Source organism: Lipotes vexillifer, unplaced genomic scaffold, assembly GCF_000442215.2.
Source record: "Lipotes vexillifer unplaced genomic scaffold, Lipotes_vexillifer_v1.1 scaffold484, whole genome shotgun sequence".
NCBI lineage: Eukaryota > Metazoa > Chordata > Mammalia > Artiodactyla > Lipotidae > Lipotes > Lipotes vexillifer.
In genome coordinates this window covers 2,152,676-2,178,609 of record NW_006786458.1, presented here as the reverse complement: position 1 = coordinate 2,178,609, position 25,934 = coordinate 2,152,676, and the positions used below count along the sequence as shown (strand labels likewise).

Sequence of the window (25,934 nt, the reverse complement as noted above, 5' to 3'; positions counted from 1 at the left end):
TGCTGAACCTGTGCTCTAGAGCCCATGAGCCACAACTACTGAGCCCGCATGACACAACTACTGAAGCTCGTGTGCCTAGAGTCCATGCTCCATAACAAGAGAAGCCACCGCAACGAGAAGCCCTCACACCTCAACAAAGAGTAGCCCCCACTCGCTGCAACTAGAGAAAGCCTGCATGCAGCAGTGAAGACCCAATGCAGCCAATAAATAAATACATAAATACATAAATAAGTATTTGATTTCCAGGTAGAAGGCCATTTGGACAGGTTACTTTTGTGATATGATTATTATAATATGGAATTACAAAATTATAAATAAGTGTTAAGTCAACTGACTTAACTCATATTCAACATTAAAACACACAGTGATGCTAAATACTCATCATGTATATAAAATTAAGCAATAGGTCACAAAATGGTACATGCCATGCTTTTCCACTTGAACACAATTATGAATTCACTCCTTTAAAATATTTTAAAATTGAACATATGGAAAGGCACTCCATGTTTCTGGCAAGAAGGCTCAACATCAAAAAGCTCTAAATTCAGTCCATAAATTTAACATATCCCAATAAAAACAACAGGATTCCAGACAAGTTAATATGAAAATGAGCTATGTAAAACTTGCCAGACCAATTCTGAAAAAAAATTACTAGAAATTTTAAAACCTTTAAAATCTAAAGTAATTAAAACTGCATTAGAACAAGTGCATGAACCACACAGGTAGATCTAAGAAATGGGGAACAAGTCTACAAACAGACTAAAGAACGTATTGGAATTTGATTTTTTTATAAGGCTGACATTTCAAATCAGTAGAGAAAAGATGGTTTGCTCACTAAATGTTATAGGGAGAACTGGGTAGCCAAGTAGGGAAAAAAAATTGGCTCTATACCTTATACTTTATACTAAAACAAATTGCAAAGAATCACAGATTTTATTATAAATAGTGAAAACCTAAAATTAGGCTTTTTGTAGTCTTAAAGTGAGGAAGGCCTTTATGATATAAAATCCAGAAGCCACAAAATCAAATATTAACTTATTTGACTGCATAAAAAAATCAGTATAACTAAATAAAAAATTAGAAGCAAAGTCAGAAGACAAAGGAAAAATTGGAAATATTTCAACTCATATCACAAAGGGTCAATATCCAACAGAAAAATGTACACAAAATATCTGACCACAGTTCACAGAAAATAAAATACATACAAGCTACTAAACAAATGAAAAGATGCTCAACCTCAAACAAAACAAGAGGGATGAAAGAAAACCAATATGCAACCAAACAAAAGCCCTAGGCCAAGAAAATATTTTCCACCTATCAGATTGGTAAAAATTAAAAGGCCTGATAATACACAATTTGGTGACAAGATGTGGGTGAACAGGCACCCCTGTGTGTTGCTGATGGGACTGTAAATGGGTATAATCTCTATGAAAGTCAGTTTAGGAATAATTTTGAAAACTGCAGCTATATACGTTTGACAGAGCAATTTCACTTCTGGACTTTTTCTCATATTGATATACTTGAATATTAACAAAATAATATATTTTTAAGGTTACTCATTGCTATCACTACTGTGATAGTAAAAGGCTGAAATCAACCAAATGTCCATCAATAGACAATGATGGAGTGTATCATGGGTAGGGAAATCATGAGATGTCTGCAACTCAAAGGAAAGAGGAGGCTCTCGCAGTTTTGAAATGGAATGGTTTTCAAGATCTAGTCAGTGAAAAAACCAAGGCAGGACTTCCCTGGTGGCGCAGTGGTTAAAAATCCGCCTGCCAATGCAGGGGACACGGGTTCGAGGCCCGGTCAGGGAAGATCCCACATGCCGTGGAGCAACTAAGCCTGTGTGCCACAACTACTGAGCCTGCGCTCTAGAACACGTGAGCCACAACTACTGAGCCCAAGTGCCACAACTACTGAAGCCCGCACGCCCAGAGCCCGTGCTCTGCAACAAGAGAAGCCACCACAATGAGAAGCCCGTGCGCTGCAACGAAGAGTACCTCCCGCTCGCCAACGCAGCCAAAAATAAATAAATAAACTAATTAATTTTTTAAAAAGCAAGGCAAAGAGTATTATATGCTGCCGTTTATAAATAAAAAACGTGTGACGAAGGATATATATTTAGGAACTGCTTCTGTACCGAAAAAGAGCCGCTGGAAAGGCACCACGGACATGAAACTGAACGCTAACATCGCTGGCCTCTGGAGAGTGGTACTGATGAGCTGGGAGTCGGGGACTGACAGGAGGCCTCTCATGATATGTCCTTTTGTACCTTTGAAATTTCATATGTGATTACACTGCCTACTCATAAAATAAACTTAAAAATTATTTTTAAAAATTGAAACAAAAAAAGTCAAGCAATAACTACAAACTATTCTGAAACAAAGAAAATAGGATATGATTGGCTGGGTCATAGGGTGTGATAGCATTATGGGTGATTTTTTTTTTCCATTTTTCATAACTGTTGCTACTATCACATAAATAATGATATTCTTCAGGATGAAGATGACGAGAAAGACCCAAAAACTAATAACCCAGGTACTGTGAATTATTTCCCTTACGAAGATCATGCATCCACACTGACCAAGTGTCACTTTGGGGACCAAAGGCAAACATTAGGAAGGAGTAACGTCACCCATCCTGGCAATTAAAGATGGAAGCCTTACCCATCAGATCCTGGTCTGGAAGGAGCATTATCAGATGAGTTAGAAGAGCTGGAGATCACAGAGGACGTCACCGAGGTGATGGACAATCTCCGCAGTGTGGACGACATGATGTAGGGGAGCACCATAGACCCTGTGCGGTTTTGCCTCCTCTCCGTCAAGTTGGGCGGCTAAAGGAGACATGACCCCTCATGGTTAGCTGGCCTGGAATTCAGCCCTTAGGAACTGGCGCAGCGCCTGGTGGTCTGTGGTGAGTGCCCACCTGTATTGGGGCTGGCACCCCATTCTGATGGGTTGGTGCCTGTGTTGCGTCGGTTGTTAAATATTGCAAATACTTGCATTCTTTTTTTGTAGTTTGAAAGATTTTATTGACATATTATTTTGTTTATTATAATATGACATACGAGATATTTTGTAACTGCATATCACAACATCCTGACATTTAAGCATCTAGGTTGTGAGTTCATTTTCTGTATATTAAGCAACTCTCCATTTTTTAAAAATTTGTTTAAGTATAGTTGATTTACAATGCTGTTTTAGTTTCTGCTGTACAGCAAAGTGATTCAGTTAAATATATATATATTTTTTCCTTTTCATATTCTTTTCCATAATGGTTTATCACAGGATATTGAATATAGCTCCCTGTGCTATACAGTAGGACCTTGTTGTTTATCCATCCTATATATACTAGTTTACATCTGCTAATCCCAAACTCCCAATCCATCCGTGTCCCCCAATCCACCCCTTCTCCACCCTCCCTGTCCATCCCTCCCCCACCCCTCTTACATTCTTAGTTATAAACGCAACTTCGGTTAAGCCTACCTTGTTTCTAAAACTAGAGAAAAATTCACCCTAACTTTCTGCCAGCCTCATGAGAGAGGGAAACCAAGATGTTCATTACTCATCAATAAAATAGCAAACCCCTATGTCTGCTTCTCCAGCTTAGACTCTACGGGCCATTTAAAAAACGGAATACTGGCCTAATAGAAAAGTTTTAGATTGAAACTGGACACCTGATGCTTATCCTGGTGAATCTTAGGAAATAAAGGAATACGGATATACTCTCATAAGAAATGTCTCCAGTAGGTCACCATATCAAATTCAAATGTTAATATTGGCCTGGGTCTAATAAAAACTAAACTCATTGGGTGAAAGCCAAGACTTTGCCATCTAGGAACTTGTGTAAAAGACAAATGTTCCTAAAAGAAAACTCTTAACTGGCAACAGGTTAGGAGGTAAATTCGTGGGAAGGCATGACTGAACACTTGGGTGACTGGGAGAGATGATCAAAAAGATACTAGGGAGAACAATGTAGCAGAGATGGAGGTACGGGAATAGGGGACAGGAATACATGAAAAGAAATGCAGAGCCTTGATTTGGAAGAAAGAGGATTTTTGAAAATCTGGGGTTCAAGAATACAACATTTGAAGAGAGCAGGATGAACTCATGTTAAAAAGAGCGGCTAGGGCTTTCCTGGTGGTGCAGGGGTTGGGAGTCCGCCTGCCGATGCAGGGGACACGGGTTCGTTCCCCGGTCCGGGAAGATCCCACATGCCGTGGAGCGGCTGTGCCCGTGAGCCATGGCCGCTGAGCCTGCGCGTCCGGAGCCTGTGCTCCGCAACGGGAGAGGCCACAACAGTGAAAAGAGCGACTAAATGAAGCTGGAACCAAGCATACCATCAACTGTGGGAGAGAAAAAGGCTGACTCATGTATCGCTCCACCCAACTTCTTGGGAGGAAAAAAAGAAAACTGTAGCTGTGAGAAATGTTACAACTGTCCAAAAAAATCATGACATCAGCTACATGCATTGTCAAATGTAATTCACAATTCTCTGTCCCCTTCGAAGGTGTGATGAGTAGGAACATTTCACCAAAATAAAAAATAAAGATTAGGAAAAACTGTAGGAGTTGGGCTAGACAGGACAGGAATAACCAGTGTCTGGGATTAGGAAACCCCAATTTCTAGTAGTGTGGTTTTCACAGTGCGGTGCCTAGCCCCGCAGCACTACCTGGTGGCATGTTAGAAATGCAAATCTTGGGCCCCATCCTAGACCAAGTGAATCAGAAACCCTAAGGATGTGGCCCAGCAATCTGTTTTCACGAGCCTTCCAGGTGGTTCTGACGGTCATTCAAGTTTAAGAGCCGCTGTCCAGCACAACAACAGTTGAAGGATATCAAGAGCGGACCATGCCTTCTCCGAACTGCCTCAGGGTTTGCATGCCATTCCTAGGCTACTTTGACTCATTTGGCATCTGAGAAACAGATCAATATCATAAACGGTAGAAGAGACTAGAAAAAGCTCATAGGCTGTTGAGACAAAGCCTACCAGTGTTATAACCCCATAGAGCTTTTCCACTTTCTCCTTGAGCTCCCGGAAGCAAGAAGACAACCGGTCGTGCAGTGGCTTCAGCTGCTCCGTCAGCTTCTCCCCATGGATGCGGATCCCCTCTGTCAGCAGAGGCATCTGGGAAGGAGGGCATGAAAGGAATAGGATATTGTTTAGCAAGAGGGATAGTTCAGATTTGGATGCTGGGGAAAGATGGAAGGTGGGGATGGACAGGTAAACCGGTAGACACAGCACGTTTCAAATGAAAATACAGCTTCTCAGTGTAAAGCCTGGGAACTGGATGCTCTTGGGTCAAAGACGCAGAGGAATCTGCACACTGGGGATACAAGGAGCCAGGGGAAGGGCTGACAGGCAAGGCAAATCCCCGTGAGCCTGGGGGCCTTTCTATGCAGGAGTAACTGATACGTTTCACCTTGGACTGAGCTGTATGGCTGCGTTTCCTCCCACTGTTCACAGAAGTAGTGAGAGAGAGAGAGAGAGAGAAACTGAGGCCAACATCTCTCATCTGGAAACACAAGCCAGCAAACCAATCTGGGGACTTTAATCTCCCCTCTAAGAAGACCCCTCTCAACACTGTGCGGTCTAATGGAATGTTCTTCCTATGTTGCTTCACCAAATAAATAGATAGGTTGTGATTCCAAGGGTTAAAAAAAAAAAAAGTAACCCTAAACGTGCGCTTGGAGATGGATGCCCTAGCGAATATCTTGGTGTTGTGTGTGGTGGCTGCCCACAGAGCGTGGAGAGCTGTCCAGCCACACCTCCCCTGGACATACCTGCAAGGCTATTAGTCGCTTTAGCAGCTCGATCTTCTCCTGGTCTTCAGGATGCTCCTGCAAGTACTTTTCTGTAAAAAAAGCCTAAAAGCAAAGCATTGGCAAGTATTGATTAGAACACATTCCTATCTGTGTATCTGACCCTAAGAGGAAGGGGAGGGAAGCCTAGAAGGGTGAAACACGTCTTCTGTTCTGTCTGATGAATCAGGAATGATTAAGTAAACATTCGTTCCTTTCCTGGGAAGCCCTTAAACCACCGGAGTGGACGATTCAAAAAGGAAAGAGTTATTGTGTAGTCTTCCTGGAATCATGCAATTCCTAGCAAGAGTACATTCTCAACTGCTACACACACACAAATCAAATCAGCAGCAGCAGAGCAGAATGTCATTCATTAAATAACTTCCCCAAAGAGCTAAGAAAAGGCCAAATGGCAATATCAAAAGGTTATTCATTAGAGTAAGTGCCTAGATCTTACAAAGGAAAGAGCAAAAAATTAACAGGCTGAAGATGTGGTTGAGCGCTTTCCTGCCCAGCATTTTATAGGCTGTATCACAATTCCTGAAGATTCATATTGGCACTTTCTTACTAATCACCTATCCAAAAGGCTATTTTGAGGACAACATGAGAAATGCTATAGATGTGGAAGTCTTTTGAAAATATTAAATGCAGGTTGCATTTATTATGCTAGGTCAAGACCATGTAACCCATAACATCAATAAACATTCGTGGAAAGGTCCTATAATAGGGACATAAAACTCAAACTATAAATACAGGTGTTCCATAGGAGACCATTTTAAAGACAGAATTCATTAGGAAAGAAAAACTAAAGTCTGTAGTGAACATTTGAGCTCCAACAGAGTTCAAAACGGGAGTTATCTATTTTCTCCCTGTACCATAACCATCATTTCTGAGAGTGCTTTTGAAGACCAGCCTTCAAAGTTCCCCTTCACTCTTTTGTTTCACTAGTAGGAAAACCACCCCATTACATGAAACCCAAGAGTTCCTGAAACTACAGGATACAGTTATAAAAGGGATCAGCCCATTCTGTGTGGAAAACAGAATATGTGCAAACTCTTTACTTTGTGGGAAGATGTTATAGGTTAAACTGTGTCCCCCCACCCAGCCCCCGCCAAATTCATAGGTTGAAGTCCTAAGCCCTGGGAACTCAGAATGTGACCTTCGATGGACACAGACTTACTGCAGAGGGAATTAGTTAAGATGAGGTCACATGAGAGTAGGATGGACCCCTAATCCAATCTTACCGGTGTCCTTGCAAAAAGGGGATATGAGGAGACAGACACATGTACACAGAGAACACCATGTGAAAAGCCAAGGAGAAGACAGTCATCTACAAGGCAAGGGATACCAAAGGTTGCCAGCAACCCACAGAAGCCAGGAGAGAGGCAGGGAGCAGACTCTTCCTCAGAGGCCTCAGAGGGAATCAACACTGCTGACACCTTGATTTCAGACTACTGGACCCCAGAACTGTGAGACAATCAATTCCTATTGTTTTAAGCCACGCTGTTTGTGGTACTTTGTTATGGCAGCCCTAGAAAACGAGTACAACAGAGAATATAAATATATGGAATCCATGCATCACAGAAAGGAAACAGGACAGCACATTTACAGAGCAGCTCATTCTGGCAGATTCATATTTACAGGGACTGTCAATATAAATGGAAACATAGGATTTGCTTAAATCTTCAGCCACCTTTTCCTTTCAAAATACACGCAGTTTAAATTTGAAAGTTAAAACAATTTTTTGACCTCTGATAAAACGCACTGAAATTTCCAAAGCATCAGATGAGTCAGGGAACATCAGAGCAGAGTCCCCTGAAATTAGTTTTTCTAGCAGAGTCCTGCCTCAGAACAGAAAGGGCTGATGAATTACCGCACACACCTCCTGTGTTCCGATCACTCAGGCACTGATTAAAGAGCTGCCTTAAAATAGGTCGCCTGTATCAAGTAGGTAATGATGGATTCCCCACCTGATTGCAATAGTTCAAGGTGATCAACGAGTTTACCTTTTTCTTATGTTTAGAAATGTACAAAGTCATACATATTAATTAAAAGTAAAAACTAAGTTTTTAAAAGTTGCTGAAATAAATGTTTATATATCCTTCCTTTCCTTCTGGTTTTTTTTTTTTCATTTTAATTAGAAGATGGTCACACTGGAAAAAACTTCATATAAAATTATATAATAGGGGCTTCCCTGGTGGCGCAGTGGTTGAGAGTCCACCTGCCGATGCAGGGGACGCGGGTTGGTCCCCCGGTCCGGGAAGATCCCACATGCTGCGGAGCGGCTGGGCCCGTGAGCCATGGCTGCTGAGCCTGCGCGTCCGAAGCCTGCGCTCCGCAATGGGAGAGGCCACAACAGTGAGAGGCTCGCGGACCCCAAAAAAAAAAAAAAAAAAAATTATATAATAGTCACAGATATTGGCATATATAAATCAGAGTTTAGGAGCATTCTGAAAAAAAAATGAATACTTGGAAAGACACATCAAAATTAGTACCAGATAGCTTATAGGAAAAAACACACACTGAAATCATCACAGCATTAAAAAAGTATTGTACTCTGGCCTTAGTATTGAATTCCATGATAACACTAGAAATTACTACTGAAATCTAACATGGGCAAACCAGAGTTCCTCTGGTGCTTTCCCAGCTGCTGAGACTAAGAAGACTAAAAAAGGTTGAGAGGTTGAAGAGACGACAGAAGAAAGAAGATCACTGTAGCGCTGGTAAGCCCCACTCATCAACAACACTCAAACTGGGACATCCCTGGTGGTCCAGTGGTTGAGACTCCGTGCTTCCAAGGCAGGGGGCGCGGGTTCGATCCCTGGTTGGGGAACTAAGATGCCTCATGCCAAAAAAAAATAAAAAAGAACACTCAAATCACACATTCTGTTCCAAGTAGACAGGAAGAAAACTGACCCTGATCAAGCCACCACTACATGGCAGGGGTCGTATGATGTTCCTCATATACAGGAGGTCTCCCTTAAGCCCCACGTCATTCCTGTCAGTTATGTATTTTCCTTACTTTTTTCAAATATGAAAACTGGAGTTCAGAGAGATTAAGTATCTCCCCCAAGAGCACACAGTGGCCAATGGGAAGCCAGAACTGGGTCATAAGAGTGACTGATTCCGAAGCCCCTGCTCTTCCCAGGACATTGTGTACGAATGGAAATAAGAGAATCAGCCCAGTTAACCTTTCTCATCTTTCCCATCCATCTCCTTTTCTTCCCACTCACTCTCCATGTTACTCAACAGGGGTGTAACTTATTCATTTATACTCAAGAAGAGGACCCCCAAATTATTTAGCCACTGAAAACATACCTAGCAATTAAAAATCCTGCTTCTGTTGATTATATGTAACCAAATTCTACCGAATGCATTACCTCCACTTTAAGTGATGCTACATCCAAACCCTATGCAATGGAGTCCCATGTGATGAGCATTCCATTCATGTTTTTCCAGAGTAACAGATACGACACTTAGCTGAATTAATTTAATTGTAGAGCCAGGGCCAGCGTTTGTCCATACAACCAATGGCACACCATGTCAGGGTTCCAAATAGAGCGTGGCTCTGTGTTTCCCACAGATGCTGCTCCCCTTCCAGGGCATCCTCAGGTCTGGGGTCCACTTGTATGCTTTCTACCTTCCAGGGGAGAGAGGGAGTGGGAAGGGAATTCACAGCTGGTGAATCAACCAGAGGTCTATCAGACTGATCTTTCGGTGACTCTACCAGACAGTGGCCTAACCCTGGCTGGGTGGCTGATGGTGTCTAGCAGGTATGAGATCAGGGAGAAGCCTGTCATTAATTTCATTTGCCCACTCACAAAGAGGGGAGAATGAAAATCTCTCAGAGAAGTTGTAAGAAACGAATTCACCAGCTGCCACTGGAAAAGGCAGGAGAGACACGCCAGACCTGGTGGCCCCGTGGGGTTCCCGGGACACAGCCCACCTTCTCATAGTTGGAGTAGCCCCCCATGACAGCCGGGTCCACGATGCCACTGAGCAGCATGGAGAGGGGATGCACGGAGAGGGACCGGTCCCAGGCGTGCTGCTGGACACAGTTGCTGATCTTCTCATTGGTGAGCTCCATGGTTTCAATGGCATTCTCCAGAGGACTGATTTCTTCCTGTGACAGAGAGCACGGCAGAGGAGAGACGCTGAGCTCCACAGCCAAGACTGGAAAAAGCCTAGGTCTTCCCCTCCAAAGGCATACAATTCCCACCAAGCTATGCAGGAGTGATGTTTTGCTTGTCAAAGTCATGTTTTTTTTTCTTTTTGGCCGCACCAAGCGGCACGCGGGATCTTCGTTCCCCGACCAGGGATAGAACCTGTGCCCCCTGCAGTGGAAGCGTGGAGTCCTAACCACTGGACTGACAGGCAAGTCCCGGGGTCATGTTTATTAATAAGGATAGCGCATTTATTTGAAATGGTGTTGGTAAGCTGCTAAATAAGCAATTTAAAATCTCAGAAAGTACAAGGATGATTTAAAGATTGGATCTATGGTAATGATTATTTCTTGGAGCAAAGTGTCTATGGAAATTTTGAGAAGATAAAATTGGAGCTGTAATAATGATTTTTTCTTAGGCAAATCTTCCTTACAGATTTTTGAGAAGATCAATGACAATAGAGGAGCAATATATCTGACCCAAGACACCTCTGCACACCAAAAACGTTCACTGGTAAGAGGTGTGATGCTCCTTCTGTGAGAAAAGGTAAGTGATGTTGGAAGTCACACGTTCAGACCATATATTAAGTCTGCTTAGTATGGGTTCTACGGTTTATGGAAGTAAGAAATAATAGGATGTATTAGAATATTCAAGCTGGATTTTGGATGTGAATGAAATGAGATGCAATGCAGATTCAGAGAGAGCTCCTCCTGTGGAAATGTCTTCCAAACCAGATTCAAGAAAAATTGTGTCCTTCATTTTACCCTGATCAACCAGCATGATCTCCTACTCCAGACTGGATTCCAAAAGCCTCTGTCCAAAATCATATTCATACTTGAAGAATAATAATTTATCACTAGTGGTATGGAACACATCAAACTTCAGATCTGTTCAAGACGTATTTCTTGATTACTTATTTTAGGCAAGTACTCTGCTATGCACCATTGTTACAAAAGTGATTAAGATATACTTCATGGCTGGAAGGAGCATACGGTTTTCACAGGGTCAGGGTGGGGAGGTTTCAAGATATGTAAGCATGGTAGGTAACTCTTATAGAAATAAGCCAAGGTTGTGACAGGGCACAGAGAAAGGGCAGCTAACCCAGGGTTTCAGAGATGGCTTCCTGGACCTAAACTAAATCTCAATGGGAGTTAGGTTGAGAAGTGGTCAGAGGGCATGCTGGGCAGAGAAAATGACCTAATGTCAGAGAGGGTTGACATAGCATGGAATGAGCAATTTAGTTCCAGTAGATTCCACAGAAGATGAAGTGGCAGAGCTTAGTCACACAGACCCTGTACACATGTGCTAGGAGCATGGGCTTTCTAGTCTAGGCATTGGGGAGCCACAGCAAGGTTTTAAGCGTGAGAATGATACAGCCAGGTTTTCACTATGGAATTCACACTCTGAGGCAGAGAGGAAAATGGACCTAAGAAGCCAGCGCAGGGAGGCCAATCAGAAGGCTTTTTCAATGGCATCAACCAGAGATGAATCAGGGACTAGAAACAGGGTACCTCAGCAGGAGGGCTGGGGGAAGAAAACTAAAACAGATTTAATAAATATTAAAGAGGTAAAACAAACAGCTTTGGGGAGTGATGAAGATGGAAGAGCCTAGGATGAATGGTGATGTGACTAGCTGAAAATAAGAGGAAGTGTTCTCAGAGAGAAGAATGTGACCCATAGGAAACTCAAAGGAGGAATTCCAAAAATGTTTTTGGGCACAGGCAGGATCCTTGAGGAGACAACACCCATTGGGTCATAAAAGAGCCATTCACTGGGAGTAATCTTTAGGGTTGGTGTTGTAACATCAGTTTGACAAAGGAGTTCTATTCTACAAGCATGTCTTTCATTTCTCTTTTGGAAAATAAAGTGGGCCAGAGGAGCTAGTGAGAACTGGAGGGGGAATTTAACAAAGGATCTCATTCTGTTTGGAGACAGAAAGAGTTTTCTGAGTTCCACTTTCAGATGACTTACTGTTGAAATCTGTTTGACTTCAAACCACTTGAGAATCCCAGGGAAGGTATAGGCAGTCGTATACGTGGTCCTTTCAATCCACATGGTCTGGTGGAAGGAAGGAAAGTAGGAAATGTTGGTCAGTTCCAGGGCAAAACAGCAAAACTCCCAGGTTTATGAGATTCTCTTTTTTAAATTTTTTTAAATAAATAAAAATTAAAATTATTTCATATCAGAGCATAGTTGATTGTTAGTTTCAGGTGTACAGCAAAGTGATTCAGTTAAACATATACATGTATCCATTCTTTTCCAAATTCTTTTCTCATTTAGGTTATTACAGAATATTGAGCAGAGTTCCCTGTGCTGTACAGTAGGTCCTTGTTGGTTATCTAGAGATTTTATTTTCAATGCCTCCTTAGTGAATGGGCCATACTTTCTCCCAGACTGTAAGGATTCTAAGTGTTTAAAGCAGAAAGGAATTATCTATTGGGGCTCCCTCGCCCTTTTTGATGGGAAATTTGAGGTCTAGAGAGGTGTGACATGCTCCAATCAAGGTCATGGTGGTGGCGGGCCCAGGAGTGGAGCCCAGTTCCTGGATCACTAGTCTAGAGTTTTCCACTGAGACAACAGTCTGCTGACTAGGTAATAAGCACACAGAAACTCTATCTCCAGGGCTGCCATCATTTCTGCTGTAGATGCTGGTTGAATGGAAGGCTTCCATTTCGGATGTCCATTTCATCTTGTTTTAGAGGATCAACGTGGTGGACTCACAGCAAACTCATTGTCGGGATCCTTTTCTCCTTTCCGGAACGGCCGAGAATATCTGAACTGCTGTACCTCATTGGCTCTGTAGTAGCTGGGAAAGACACAGCCATATGCTTTCATTTCTTTCTTACAACAAGCACTGCTCCAGAGACACATCTTACACGAACTGAGTCTTATCCACTAAACTACCTCAAAACTGACAGTCTCCACAATGAAGGCTGGAGATGATGCAGAATTTGATTTTTTTAAACTTTTTTGGCCATGCCACGTGGCACGCAGGATCTTAGTTCCCCAACCAGGGATTGAACCCGTGCCCCCCTGCAGTGGGAACATGAAGTCTTAACCACTGGACTGGCAGGGAAGTCCCTGGAATTTGATTTTATTGCACATCTTAGTTTTATTATTGATGAATCTATCTCACAGCTCACAAGTTTGAAAGGCATATGGATTTATGTCCATGTTTGTGATCTCATTTGCATAGTTTTCTAACAGTTCTATCAATCCTAGTAGCATTTTAGCTTCTCAGGAGAAGGAATTCAATCATAGGGGAACTCACTGATTGAAGGCAAGGTGAGGTCAGTCGCTACTGGCCAGTGAATCCTTCTGAGTGGAATAAAGAACTAGGGGATCTGAAACCTAAGGGTGAAATTCTCAATTTCCTTCCCTCTGCTTAAAAAAAAAAGAAATCTCCAAATCCCTTGAGTTACCAAGCTCTCATCTTATACTGGAAATGGAAGGGACAGTTGTTATGGTCTGAATATTTGTCCCGCCAAATCCATATATTGAAATCCTAATCCCCAATGTGATGGTGTTAGGAGGTGGGCTTTTGGGTGGTGATTAGCTCATGATGGTGGAGCCCTCATGAACGTGGTTAGTGCCCTTATTAAAAAAAAGACCTCACAGAATTCCCTCACCCCTCCCACCATGTGAGGACACAGTGAGAAGATGACCACCTACAAACCAGGAAGAAGGCCCTCACCAGACACTGAATATGCCAGTGCCTTGATCTTGGACTTCCCAGCCTCCAAAAATGTGAGAAATAAATTTCTGTTGTTTATAAGCCACCCAGTCTATGATCTTCTGTTACAGCAGACCAAACGGACAAAGACAACAGGAGGTCTTCCAAACTCTAATGAATTTTCATAGACTTCTATATAAAGAAGTGTGTGAGACACATGGTTTAAAAAACAAAAAATCCCACTTACTTTAAGATCTGCTCTGGAACTGGTTTATCTTTGTAGCTGGGCGGCAGGCTCATCACTGGCTTTACGGTGAAACACTGCATGTCTGAGGAGTTCGTTAAGGAAGGAAAAGGGCTGGGCCACTAAGCTGTCACAGCAAAAAGGACCACCTGTTCCTCCTGCTTTACCGATGGAAATGGTACCCCAAACCGATCATTCCTTTGAACCAAATGCCAGGACCGCATTGAAAACGGGCTTCCCTCAGATATTGCCAAAATGCCTTATTAAGTCATAATCCTGGGACATTTTTTGGTCAGACACGTGGCAAACAACCTTGTCTTAGGGAAACAGACATTCATGAAATTTCAGGAAAACAGGTGACTAGAAATTGTCTTAAGTCATTTCTTTTGGACAAGCATCCCTCTGAATCAGCCAGATTCCAGAGCCCGTGCAATAGGAATTTCTTGTTATCTCTGGATACCATTTGTTTACCAAGTACCAGAGCTAGGCACTGTAATAGGTGCTTTGAATATGTTATCCCGGGCAATAGGAATTTCTTGTCATCTTTGGATACCATTTGTTTACCAAGTACCAGAGCCAGGTACTGTAATAGGTGCTTTGAATATGTTATCTCCAATAAACACAACAATTTCCAGGTGGATGTTATTAATCCCCTTTACAGATGAAGAATCTGAGGGTCTGAGAAAGCCCAGATCACACAACTGATAAATGAAGCCAGACGTCAAACGCAGCTCAGGGGGAAGCTCTCCCTCTCTCACTTAATGATCTGATCTTAGGCATGACTTTTTTTTGCCTTTACCAACAATGCTTCCAAATCTATAGCATTGAAACTAGAATTTAAGGCACTGGGTCTAGACGTAACATTCACTCCCAGTATTTCCCAACGTGAAGAATGCCATCCACTGGAAGCAGAATCACCTGGAGATTTACTCAAAATGCAGAATTAGAATTCACAGCTGCTGAATTAGAATCTCTCCATGGTGATTCTTAAGTATAATAAAATCTGAGAACCACTGTGCTATGCCTTAAGCTATTATAGCTTACAAAACGTTTTCACATAAATGATCTTTTTAATTTGATCTTCACAGAAATGCTATTAGATATTTGGGAGAAACAGAGCTCCCCTCACACTTTATAGATGAGAAAACCAAGGTGTGGAGAAACTAAGCAACTTGCGAAGGTAAATTGGCTATGCAGACGTGACTCTGGGACTCCTGTTTCTACTTCCAATTCTTGAAGACCTCTTTTCATTCCCATCCCAAGGAGGCCCCACAAGCATTTACTGAACCCCTATAACTGAAACAATTTTTCCCAGAAAACCTTTCTTTTCCAAGCATCCACTGTGTTAAGAGGCCACTACACTCCTCTGAAAGGCAGGTCTGCCTACTGATCTATCATTGCTGTGTATCTTTCTATAGCTACTGACCATTCGATAATAATTAATACATACTGAACTTTTATTATGTATTTACCAGGCACTGTTCCTAGTTGTTTTTTTTTTTTTTTTTTTTTTCTTGCGTTATGCGGGCCTCTCACTGTTGTGGCCTCTCCCATTTGCGGAGCACAGGCTCCGGACGCGCAGGCTCAGTGGCCATGGCTCACGGGCCCAGCCGCTCCGCGGCATGTGGGATCTTCCCGAAACGGGGCACGAACCCGCGTCTCCTGCATCGGCAGGCGGACTCTCAAGCACTGCGCCACCAGGGAAGCCCTGTTCCTAGTATTTTACAGATACTCAATCTTTGCAAGAACTCCAAGGGGAAGAATGATCATCATCCCCACTTTACAGGTGAGAAAACGGAGGCACAGAGAAATTAAGTAAGTTGCCCAAAGTGACACAGTAAGTGACAGCACTGGGACTCGAACCCAGGCAATGTGCTCCGGAGCCCTTTTTCTTATTTATCTACCATGCCACATCAGCTCTGTCTTACCAACCTCTTTTAGAATACTGTTTACTTTTATAACATCTTTATTTTTAAAAAACCATGCGATTGGCTTTTCGATGACATTATATGTTACCAGAAAAGAGCTACACATCTTTATCCAGGATCCAGAATTCAGAACAGGAAGTCTATTCGCCTCAGGCTTCTGCTTGTGGCTATAACACACATCCCTTCATATTCAACATTTGCTTCTCATCTCTCTCCTTTAGTTACGTCATAGCCCTGAGCTAAGGACATTAGGTTCCCAAAGCTTTTACACAGAATTGGACACTGAGTCAGGATGGTTAAATGAGTCTGAGGCCAGGACTTAACGGCACGCAGGGATGGGATGGCACCCTCAGCTTCTCTGGCTGGGCTGGGGCTGCTGCAGGTTCAAGAGCCCCTGAGCCGTGACCCCAGGATGAGGATACGCTGCTTGGGGGAGGACTTGATGTCGTCTCCTGGGGGCGTGGTGCTGGCCATCTTCTCGGCGTTGGGAAACTGGGTCAGCAGCCGCAGGCTGAAGTCTTCTCGCCTCTCGTACTCCTTCCCCCGGTAGATGAAGATCTTGTTCTGCAGGTCAGGAGAGCAAGGGAAAGAATTAGATATGAAGTGTGAAGGGGCAACTGGGGAGCCTGGTCCCGAGGAAGCTGCTGTCCTCCCCAGACCAAGTGCAATACCCCCACCATGTCCTCATTGAGCACCTGCCATGTGCCCCACAGTAACCATCATATCCGAAAGAAGCTCACAGTTTATCTGGGGAGTTAAGTCACAGGCATGAAAATGCTTCAAGCAGTGTTTCTCAGAGTATGGCCCAAGGATGACAACTGGTGTGCAAACAGCCTACATTGATCCACAAGGAGATAAGGAGTTTGCATCCTAATGGAAATCCGGGATGTTATCGGGCATGCTGTTTAGTTTAGCCGATACTTTTCATGGCAAGAAATTCTCAGTGAAGGAAGTACATTCATTTACTTTGAGGTGCAAGTTCCTTTCTCATCATGATCCAAAAACAGTTAGGGAACCAGCGCTTTGAGCGGCACTGCCTAGAGAACTCGAAAGTACCAAGCGAATCAACACAACAGGTGAGACAGGAACGGAGAACAGGATTAATCTACAGCTGTCCCAAGCCAATCGTCGAGATCACCGTGGATGGCCACATTGAAGTCTCATAGAAAATAACTGCCCTCAATACTATTCTCTCCATTCCAAACTGCAGCTTTTTCTCTTTAATAAAATTAGTAAAATTGGATGTTTTGAAAAAGAAATTTTCTAGGCCCCAGGCATGGAAGAACACCTCACAGCTGTTGCAAGTTCAAATGTCACCATGTTTTGAAGGTTCCTGCTCCTCTGATGGTCACTCAGATGAGTACTTAGTATTTAAAGCCCACACCTGATCCTTTTTAAACTAAAATCTGGGCCCATATTGTCCTGTAAAATATTTTTAAAAATCACTTGTCCATTCACACAACCAATATGTATCGAGCAAATGAGATATGCCAGACGCTAGGGACAGAACAGTAACTCTGCTCTGGTGGAGAGAAATAGAAAACAAGTAAACAAATAAGTAAGTAAGATAATTTAGATAATTTAAGTACCTTGAAGGCAATATACCTTCTACGCTCAACACGGAGGGCAGTGAAAATTGTCAGATCTTTTGGAATTGATGAGAAAATGTTTCCAAGCCGGGAAAGATTTAGGTGGCTGACGCATGCATTATGCAATTTCATCATTCAGGCAAAACTGTGGCGGGTTAAGGGGTCGGAGTATAAGAAAACGCTAAGTGTATGGTGTGCACCATAACTGTGGAAGGAACCAGACAAGCAGAAGGTCAGTACAAAGCAGCTCAACCTGAAGGAAAGGGTTTCCAGGAGGACACGAGACTTGATTGGATGCAGATGGATGGACAGGGTCAGGAGAGGAGAGAACAGCCAGGCACGGAAGTGAAAAGAAGAATAATAAGGCCCAAGACAGAAAGTATGGAGCGTAGGTAGAAGAAACATGCTTGGACGAGCCGGAATCTGAAAGGCCTGGAAAGGCAGGTCAATGGTCCAAAGGCCTGGAAATTCACTGGAGGTTCTAGAAGGAGGGAGCAATGTGACGAAGGAGCAAGCGTAGTCAACCTCATCTATCCAACTGTAGGGATCCTTGGCAAAACCCTGTGGGGGAAGGACAAGCTACAGGGACTGCTGTTTGAGTCTTTGGTGTTTAGTAAAGAGCAAAGGGATGGGAGAGTCGGTGAGGATTCTAAGTTAACGGCCTTGGACCAGGAAGAACAGTGATGCCACTGACAAAAACAGAAGCGACGGAGGCCTGCTTGGGGTCAGGGGAGAGGACATAATTTTATACTTACTGAGTTTGGGGAAATAGTCCGTAACATGCGAGGGCATTTAGGTTACATAATTCATGTGGATTCTCTACTTTTCAGTACACGCTGACAACATGTAACACCTACAGACGCCTGTACAGTTTATAAAGCACCCCCGTCTGCTATTCATTTCATTCTCAAACCAGCCCTGCAATGTGGGCCTTATTTCCCTAACTTCAAGGTCAGAAAACCAAGACTTGGTGGTCATGTGATTTAGCCAAAATCACAGTCACTCAGCAGATGATTTAGACCCCAATTTTTCAACTTGAAAGTCTAGACTTCTTGTTCTCACTGAACCACTGCTGTCCTCCAGTTCATAACCATTATTCCATGTGACACAATAATCATATGTAACAAGTGTGGTAGCTGTCAATATCTTATCATGAACGATAGCAAACTTAAGACCAGAACCTACAGCAGACCCTCTACTCTTATTACTCCAGTCTCCCTTGGCCACCTTATCTACAACCAGTGTTAACGACACGTAAATAACCCAACTTTTATCTCCGGCCTAGAACTTTCCTTTGCGTTCCAGACCCATAGAGCAAATGTTTGACTCACATTCTTTGGATGTTCCAAATCTACCTCACACTGAGTATGTCTAAAACCAAACAACCTATAAAGATCCCAAAGGCCCTCTGCAATCTGGTATCCATAGCTCTCTGAGCCCATTCTCTACCTGCCCTTTTGTTCATGCATCTCCAGCCTCATGGCTTTTGAGCCTGCTGTTCTCACTGTCTGGCCCCCTCTTGAGAGCTGCCTGGCTTATTCCCTCACGTCTTTCAGGGTTTTGCTCAGGTGTCATTTTCTTACCGAAGTCTTTCCTATTCACGCTGTCTAAAATTGCAACTCCATCCCCACCATCTGCCTCTCCATTCACCTCCCCTGACGCATTTTTTCTCTACAATACTTGCTGAGTGTCTACCCTGTGTGAGGCGCTGTTCTAGGCCATCTGACACACTCAATATTTTACTTATTTATCTTAGTATTTATTTATGTATTTGTCTCTCCAAGCCAGAACAGAAGCTCTACGATTTCAGGGATGTGGGTTTGTTTTAGACTCTGCCCCCAGGCCTATATTACAGCAAGGTCCATAAATATGGGTCTGCAGTAAGTTCTGGTCTTAAATTTGCTATCGTTCATGATAAGACATGGATAAGAGCTCAAGAAATATTTACTCAATGAGTGGATTCATTCTCTCCTCCATGATTCTATCCTTTCCCAGTGTTGCCATCTTAGTGGACGGCTCCACTGCCCTGCCAATTATGCAGACCAGAGAGCCAGGCATCATTCTTACCACCTCCCTCTTGCTCATTGCCATATCCCATCAATCATCAAATACTGTTACTGCGTCTCCATCACACTCATCTTTCCCTTCCTCTCTAAAGCCACCTCCCTAGGCCAACCTGTCATCTCTTCCCAGAACATCTGCCATGGTCTCTAGGGGCTTATCTACACGCACGTTCCATCCATTCTCCATACCGAAGCCAGACGACCTTGCCAACACAGAAAAATCTACAATGGCTCCCTCTGCTCTCTGGATGCCAACAAAACACGCTACGTGGCCCCAAAGCCCCACACGCTCCTCCCACACTTCCTGCCTCATCTTCCCTGCTCACCCCAGCTCCCTCTCTTCCCACAGCACTCGTCTTCCACTCCCAGCCCCTGCCATGCCCTTGCCTGCTGTTTCCTCTGCCTGGAGCGCCTTTTCCTATTCCCTTAACCTTCCTGACTCCCAGTTCACCTTTCAAATCCCAGCTGAAGCAGAAGTTCCCTGGGAAGTCTTTCCCGATTCTTAAAAAATTCAGGTATAGTTGACACATAGTAAAAATCTACCCCTTTTAGTGTAAAATTCTGCAAGTTTTGACAAACATAACCATGACCACAATTAAGATATAGCACAGTTTCCTCACCACTTAAAATCTCCCCACGTCTCTTTGTAGCCCAACCTTCGCCCCACCGGCTCCAATGACCAGATCCAATAACCACTGACCTGCTCTCCATCCCTATGGTAAGTGTTGGCCTGGCCAGAATGTCATATCAATAAAATCACAGAGTGTGTAGCCTTTAAGGTCTAACTGCTTTTACTCAGCACAATACATCTGAGATTCATCCCTGTGGTTACGTGTATCAGGAGTTTATTCCTTTTCTTCCTGAGTAGTTTTCCACTGCATGGCTGTCCCACCCTATGCTGATCCCTTCACCAGCTGAGGGAGATGTGAGCTGTATCCAGCCTTTAGTGATTATAAGTAACAATGTTATAAACAATCACGTACAATTTTTACGTGAACACAGGTTTTAATTTTACTTGGGTAGGTACTCCTTGCTTAACCAACTCATCTAGCACAGAATTCCTGTCTTGGTCAGTTTCGATTTCATATTTGTTTGTGCGATTATTTAATTAACGTCTCACCCATCAGGTTGTCAAATCCATGAGAGCAAGGACCACATCTGATTATAATCAGCACTGTATCTCTAATGCCTGGCACACAGTAGGCCCTAAGCAAACAGTTATTGAATGAATGAATAAACTATTTCCTTACTATGCGCTGTAAGGAATGTATTTTCCTTTCCACTTTTTTCTTTCTTTCTTTTTTAATTAGGGGAAGGAAGATGGATAATATATATTTAAACATAGCTCGGCACTAATAGAGGTTTCTTTTCTGTGGGAGAAAATAAGAGGGCTTTTTTTTGGGCAGGGGGTGCTTTTTCGATTGTAAAATCAGTTTTACATTCTAAAAAATTCTGAGAAAGGAGATAGATATGGTCCTTCTCATTATTCCAACAAAACTGTTTTTATTTTTGTGAGCCTTTTGCAGTCTTGTCCTGGGGATATTTGTTTTCAAACTAGCTCTAGCTGGAAATAAAATAAACAATTAGATACATCAATCCACACTCTTCCCCCCGCACACACACCCCACCGGCTGACCCTCAGCAGCAGACCAGTGGAGGGAATGGTTTTGTTTTTCCCTTTTTCATTCCACCTGGGAGAAGTCATTTTACAAAAGAGCTGCCAGAATACCAGAGGCGGCCGGGGGGTGAAGAGACCAGCGGCTCAGGAAGTGGTTTCCCTCCCTAACCTCCCACCGTGAGAACAGGGGGCTCCAGCTGCTAACACGCTAGACCCATCTGGAAAAGAAATGAAGACCTTCCCTCCTGCAGACTGCAGGGCTTAATGGCTGGAGAGACCACCCTCAGGCTTCTTACCCGTAGGAAAGAAGGAAAGCCCTGTCCGTAGTAGCCAACAGCAAAGTATTCAGGCTGAGGCCTCATTGCCTTAATGATGTTCTCATAAAATGAGGCTCTTTTTTTCTGGAAAACAAAACAAGACATTCCATAGGGAGGTTACAAGGGCACCGCTGGAAAGAAAAAAACAAAACTCAGACTATTTGCTTTGTTGTTTCCCATGTAACAGAGAGAAATGAAAGGTCTTTGTAAAATATCTTTTGGGCCAAAGAATTATCCTTTCCCTGGATCGGCGGTTTTGGACCTGCGTCTTCGAATGGGCCCGGGAGGGTCTGGGAATCCTTGCAGTTATGTGTAGAAGGACAGATGTGTGTGCATTCACCTCTGGAGGGAGGGACGGTTTAGCTTTCACCAGTTTCTTGAAGCACATTCAGGACCCCTAAAAGGTTAAGAAGCACTTTCTGAGATTCAGGTGGGTGGCTGCACTGGAACAGAGACATATGAGGAAAGAAAGAGAGAACTTTCCAGTTCATGCAGGTGGTTTTGATTCAAGGCCTCGGTTCAGCTACAGGTGCCCAGAAGGTGGTGGTGGTGCTCTATTTTTCAAATCTGGTACCACCCTTATTATTATTATTTTTTTTGTAATTGAATTTTTATTTTATTTATTTTTATACAGCAGGTTCTTATTAGTCATCCATTTGATACATATTAGTGTACACATGTCAATCCCAATCTCCCAATTCATCCCACCACCACCACCCCCCGCCACTTTCCCCCCTTAGTGTCCATATGTTTGTTGTCTACATCTGTATCTCTATTTCTGGCTTGCAAACTGGATCATCTGTACCCATTTTCTAGGTTCCACATGTATGCGTTAATATACGATATTTGTTTTCCTCTTTCTGACTTACTTCACTCTTGTATGACAGTCTCTAGATCCATCCACGTCTCTACAAATGACCCAATTTCATTCCTCTTTATGGCTAATATTCCATTGTATATACTGGTACCACCCCTATCTTTAATGCTTCCTGTGGGGAGCGGTTTCCCAACCAGGGCGTAGAGCGTCAGCCTTAAAGGAAGCAAAATAGGTAGCCAGGCCTGGGGGGCTTTTGATAGCTGTCCCTCCCACAATGGTTAGCGCCAAGGTGATTACTACACTACCTCAGTGAAGGTTTCTAACACAATGTTTTCTTAGAGAGGTAACTTGTTACATTGCTCATGCCTCAGCTCAATTTAGTTTGTGAAATTCATCTGTGACTTTTTGCATGATGGCAGGAGCTGGTACCACACAGGGGCAAATTCTTTTCAAAGTGATCTTGACAACTATCTCCTCCAATTATTACATGACAATGGGTGACCTGACCTTTTGTGACTCCTCCACTGAAAATGACCCGATGTAATATTGTGTTGGCCCCCCTCACTGGGCATGGAAAAGGTTATTTTTGTTTCGCTTTACTGTTTTGAAATAGGTGACCTGTGCCAACAGCCAGGTGTAATACACAAGGACAGGATGACTGTAAGAGCAGAGACGTCCAGGGACATTCGGAGCAGGAGGAAGGCAAAACTGGAGAATCAAGATAAAAAACAATAAGAAACAATAGAAAACAAACAAAAAAACAAACTAAAAGCAAAAATTTTTTTAAACAAAAAAAAAGAGATTTAAAATTGGAAAATAAAGATAAAAAACAGATCTCAAAGATGAGCAGTTCATTCATTCAGCAGAGCCCTGAGGATGTGGACCACAGGACAAGTAATTCTGACGAACAGATGTCAGAAAACATCTGAAACGTGGAAAGGCTTCCTGGAAGGCAGAGTGAGTGAGAGGGGACAGGGGTGCCGGGCCTGGGATACGGAGGGTCCACAGAGGAGCAAAAGGCACAGAGGAGAGAGGGCTGTAGATGGGGATCCTGAGCCCCCTATCAAATATAATCTGGACAAATAGCGGTAACAGCTTTTAGACCTCATTTCTCTTCATTTTTATTCTAAGCAAGGTGTACTCTTCCATTGTAAAGAACATCAATTATCTTTTTAAACTTACAAAACCATTTTCACAAACACTATGAATAGCACCCCTGCCAGAGGTTTGACGTCTTCTAACCCAGACTCACCAGGAGATCACCCAGGCCCTCGTAGTCGAATACTTTGCTCTCATAATTCTCAGCCAACTCTTTGCTCAGCTTGATTGCCTTCTCCCACATCTTCAGAAAAAGCAAAGGAGGGTTACCAGGGGAGAACAAAGCAGTCATTGATCCAGCTGAAAAAAGCCACTGGAGAGTCACTGGGCAATGACTAGGGAGTCAGGTGGGTTGAGTTTCCGCGGACACTCCCAACGTTCCTCACCGCTTGGATCAACTAACCCTGTTTTCTGACATCAAAAATCTACTGTACCTTAGCCGCTTTGCCAGGGGGCATTTTCTGTTAATTCTGTTTGTAAGAACATGAAGAACACCATGTGTCCTCAAACAAAGCAATGCTGAGTTTAAAGGGCAATGAACTAAAGACCATTGCAAGTGGAGGGGGACCAGTTCCAAAGACCTAGTCTTTGAGAGCATGAAAGTCTTGCTGGAGGGGAAAGGAAGTTGGTGTGGGCTCTTGTTCTGGTTTTGAGACGTGTGTGTGTGTGTGTGTTCCTTCTGAGTCAGGTTGTGTGGGAGGAGTGGAGGTATGAAAGAAAGTCTGATGGTGCTGTTGTGTGGAATTTGGGAAACTATTTCTCCAAGTTAGGGCACTGATTTCCTATTTCTAACTAAACTATCTACATAGCCAAAGAGAGCTTCAGGAAATGCCTTACAGCATTTATGAACATGTAAATTACAGCCGAAGGCACATATCTGGCATCTGAGGCCAGCATCCCAGACTGATGAAACTCTGTTCATTTTGGTATTTCATAAAATGTCCCTTAGCTGGATACTGTTAATAACGCAACATCTGGAAATTTCCTACTTCAGTCTTGTTAACCACGTGCTATGTTTCTGGCTGCCGAAGGAACGTGTGTACAGTTCACATACAGTTGTAAAAACATTCTAAAATTAAATCTTCTAGGGGGTTCCCTGGTGGCACAGTGGTTGGGAGTCCGCCTGCCGATGCAGGGGACGCGGGTTAGTGCCCCGGTCCGGGAAGATCCCACATGCCGCGGAGTGGCTGGGCCCGTGAGCCATGGCCGCTGAGCCTGCGCATCCGGAGCCTGTGCTCCGCAACGGGAGAGGCCACAACAGTGAGAGACCCGCGTACCGCAAAAAAAAAAAAAAAAAAAAATTAAATCTTCCAATATCATTTGCCAAATTCGTCCCTTCTGAAATTTCTGGGCCTGGATCATGGAAAACTCTTTGAAATGTGCCACATGGGCCTCAGCTGGGCCTGGTGCAGGAGGCCAGTCAACAGCACCATGGGGCCCAGTTCACTCCTCATTCACCAAATGTTAACTCAATGGAAGAGACAGGAAAACAGCCTAGCACAGAGGTTCTCAAAGTGTGGTCCCTGGTCTCTGGGAGTCCCCAGGACCCTTTCGAGGGGTCCATGAGGTCAAAACCATCTTCTTAAGAATACTAATATTATTTGCCTTTTTGCAATGCTCATTCTCTCATGAGTCTACAGTGGAGTTTCCCAGGGGCTATAGGATGTGTAATGTCACAACACATTGGATGCAGAAGTGGATATTCGAATCCTGCTGTTTCTATGGAGCCAGATGATAAAGAGATTTGCAAAAATGTCAAACAATACCACTCGTATTGCTCACTTTTTGGAAAATATGGTCATTGTTCATAAATAGATATGATTTATATTAACAGGTAATAAGTTTGTTATTGTTAAAAGAACAAGTAAATATTTAAAATTTTTGTTTTAATTTCTAAGACTAGAAATTAACAGCCATCAGTAGACATAATCCATGTGAACAAAAGCTCTTGGGGGGTCCTCAGTGATTTTTAAGAGGGTAAAGGGATGCAGAGGCTAAAAAGTCTGAGCAAATATATTTGCTCTCTGGGCCTCAAATTCTTCCTCAGTAAAATAGAGATAATATCTACCTTACAGGGTTATAGGGAGAATTAAATTAGAAAAGCAGCTTGAAAATCACCCAAAACAGTAACTTGCACTAAATCGATGGTAGCTATTTTATCATGATGATTATTTATTTAATCAACAGGTTCCACTGGTAAAACAGGAGTGGTGGCTGGAAGTGGCAGGCCCTTGAAAAAAGTCAAATCTGGAATCTGTTTTGTTTCAATAGCACACACTTTTTTTCTCCCCTACCCTTTCTATGCTTTTTTTCAATTTTAAATTTAAAAGTCTTCCAGCTGGACATGCTTTCTGCAGCTAATCACAGATTCCATGACTTGGTGGCCCAGTTTATATGTTTATTTTACTCTCTCTTTCTCATAAGCATTTAAGTTGCTTGTTACGTACAGCCTAAGGTGTCAGGCAGGCAGCAACCTGGGGATGGGATGTGCCCCAGGTGTTAGCTAACAACCTCTAAAGAATGCACTGAAAAGGATTATACTAGCTCCTGGCCCTTAGCAAATTTTAAAAGGTACAATTAAGGTTACAGAGAGTGAGGCCCTGGGCTGCCCACTGTATTCT

At 43.2% G+C, this 25,934-nt stretch overlaps 1 protein-coding gene across 1 annotated transcript in view; it reads right to left on the bottom strand.

Annotated features, from left to right (window-relative positions):
• DOCK5 (dedicator of cytokinesis 5) overlaps positions 1–25,934 on the bottom strand; it is a 214,772-nt gene that overhangs the window by 7,824 nt on the left and 181,014 nt on the right. Inside the window, exons 39-48 of the mRNA XM_007458822.1 lie at positions 23,468–23,557; positions 21,378–21,482; positions 16,234–16,375; positions 13,887–13,968; positions 12,688–12,772; positions 11,938–12,024; positions 9,750–9,926; positions 5,786–5,869; positions 4,992–5,129; positions 2,670–2,836 (exon numbers count right to left, since the gene is read on the bottom strand). Of these exons, the coding sequence (XP_007458884.1) occupies positions 2,670–2,836; positions 4,992–5,129; positions 5,786–5,869; positions 9,750–9,926; positions 11,938–12,024; positions 12,688–12,772; positions 13,887–13,968; positions 16,234–16,375; positions 21,378–21,482; positions 23,468–23,557 (1,157 nt within the window). The remainder of the gene's footprint in view (positions 1–2,669; positions 2,837–4,991; positions 5,130–5,785; positions 5,870–9,749; positions 9,927–11,937; positions 12,025–12,687; positions 12,773–13,886; positions 13,969–16,233; positions 16,376–21,377; positions 21,483–23,467; positions 23,558–25,934) is intronic.